Source organism: Alligator sinensis, unplaced genomic scaffold, assembly GCF_000455745.1.
Source record: "Alligator sinensis unplaced genomic scaffold, ASM45574v1 scaffold1032_1, whole genome shotgun sequence".
NCBI lineage: Eukaryota > Metazoa > Chordata > Crocodylia > Alligatoridae > Alligator > Alligator sinensis.
In genome coordinates, this window is record NW_005842450.1 from 995,215 (window position 1) to 997,071 (window position 1,857).

Here is a 1,857-nt window from a genome sequence, read left to right on the forward strand (position 1 = left end):
CGTTCCCCCCGGGGGGGGGGGGGGCTGCCCAGCTTGGGACCCCCCCTCACCCGGGGGAGCACTCACCCACGCAGGAGGCAGGGGCAGTCGGGCGCATGCAGAGCCCTTAGGGCTGCAGCTGCTTGCAACTCCCAGCTTTAAAGGGGCAGCTCGTGGCAGAGCATGCTGGGAGACTGCTGGGGGGGGGGGGGGGGGGGGGGTGGGGTTGGGATGTGCTCTGTTCCCCCCCCAATACTCTAGCCAGTCCTGGGAGCCAGGCAGGATTGGGGCCTAGCAGGCAGCGCTCAAGGGGAGGACGTTCCCTGCTCTGCCACTGTTCACCCTGAGGAGCCCCGGGCCCATCCCTTAGCCCCATGCTTCAGTTGCTCACCTGTCCCCCTGAGCTGCCCTGGGAGCCTAGAATGGGCATGCTGGGGGCAGCAGGGTCACTCCCTCCCCTTGCCCAGCTACGTATGGGGAATGGGGCAGGGGGCTGCAGGCAGGAGCCTGGGTTGGGGGCAGAGCTGCGTGGTCTGGCTGACGCGGCCGGGCCGGGTGCCCAGGTGAAGGAGCAGCAGCAGCAGGAGAACTACGAGCAGCTGCTGCAGCTGGACAGGCAGAGCCTGGTGCCGGCCGACGCCGCCATCGAGTGCCCCATCTGCTTGGGCATCGTGCCGCCCGGCGAGGGCGTGACCCTGCGCGAGTGCCTGCACGCCTTCTGCAGGTAGGGCCGGCTCTGCCCACGGGCCCACCCTAGCCCCTGGCAGCTGTGGCCAACATCATGGGGGTCAACCCCCGCCGGGGCTGGAGGGATGGGGGCGTGCAGCAGTGCTATAGGCAATGAGGGGCATCACCCTGCTCCGCTCCCCACATCCACTTGCCCCTGGCCCCATACCCACCTGCAGGAGCATCACCTCCAGGCTGCAGCCATGACCCCCCCCTCCCCCAGCCTGGACGACCCCCAGAGCCCAGCTCCAGCTCCTTCCTGGCTGGGAGCACCCAGGATCGTGGCCCTGACTCTGCGGGTCTGTCTCTGACCCCACAGGGACTGCCTGAAGGGCACGATCCTGAACAGCCCGGAGCCCGAGGTGCCCTGCCCCTACATCGACAAGAACTACTCCTGCATGGGGCAGCTGCTGGAGCGGGAGATCAAGGCGGTGGGTGCCCGGGGCAGGAGCAGGAGGGACCTGGGGGGGGCCGGCAGCTGCAGAGGCTGGGTGGGGGCTGGCAGCAGGGGGCACGGCCAGGCGCCTGGGTGCTGATGGACGCCCCCCCAGCTCCTGAGCCCAGAGGAGTACGAGCGCTTCCTGGACCTGGGCGTCTCCATCGCCGAGACCCGCAGCCCCTGCAGCTACCACTGCAAGACGGCCGACTGCCGCGGCTGGTGCTTCTTCGAGGACGATGTCAATGAGTTCTCCTGCCCCGTGTGCCTGAAGGTCAACTGCCTGCTGTGCCAGGTGCGCGAGGGGTGCCCGGTCTGGGGAGCCCGCCTTCCTCCAGGATGCGCAGAAGCCCCCGAGATGCTGCCTCGGTGTTGCGGGGGGACGGTCCCTGCCTGCTCTCCCCGGAGCCACGGGCTGGATAGACCCCCGTGTTGGGGTGGGAGGCACTAGGCAGCTGGCGGAGGGGCGCGGAGGGCTTCATGGAGCCGAGGGGAGGCCCCAACACTGGGTGCAGGGGGTGGCAGGCAGGAGCACCCCCCCCGGGTGTGCCTCCGGGCCTGTCCCGCAGGCCATCCACGAGAACATGAACTGCAAGGAGTACCAGGACGACCTGCAGGCCCGGGCCGAGAACGACCAGGCCGCGCGGCAGACCAGTGAGATGCTGACGGTGAGAGCCCCCAAGGGCCGCCCCGCGGGGCCGCTGTGGCGGGCGGGG

At 69.9% G+C, this 1,857-nt stretch overlaps 1 protein-coding gene across 1 annotated transcript in view; it reads left to right on the forward strand.

Moving 5' to 3' along the window:
- The window catches only part of RBCK1 (RANBP2-type and C3HC4-type zinc finger containing 1), a 5,883-nt gene that overhangs the window by 3,356 nt on the left and 670 nt on the right, over positions 1-1,857 (forward strand). The window contains exons 8-11 of the mRNA XM_025212186.1: positions 325-703; positions 1,025-1,136; positions 1,257-1,436; positions 1,711-1,809. Coding sequence (XP_025067971.1) covers positions 325-703; positions 1,025-1,136; positions 1,257-1,436; positions 1,711-1,809 — 770 coding nt within the window. The remainder of the gene's footprint in view (positions 1-324; positions 704-1,024; positions 1,137-1,256; positions 1,437-1,710; positions 1,810-1,857) is intronic.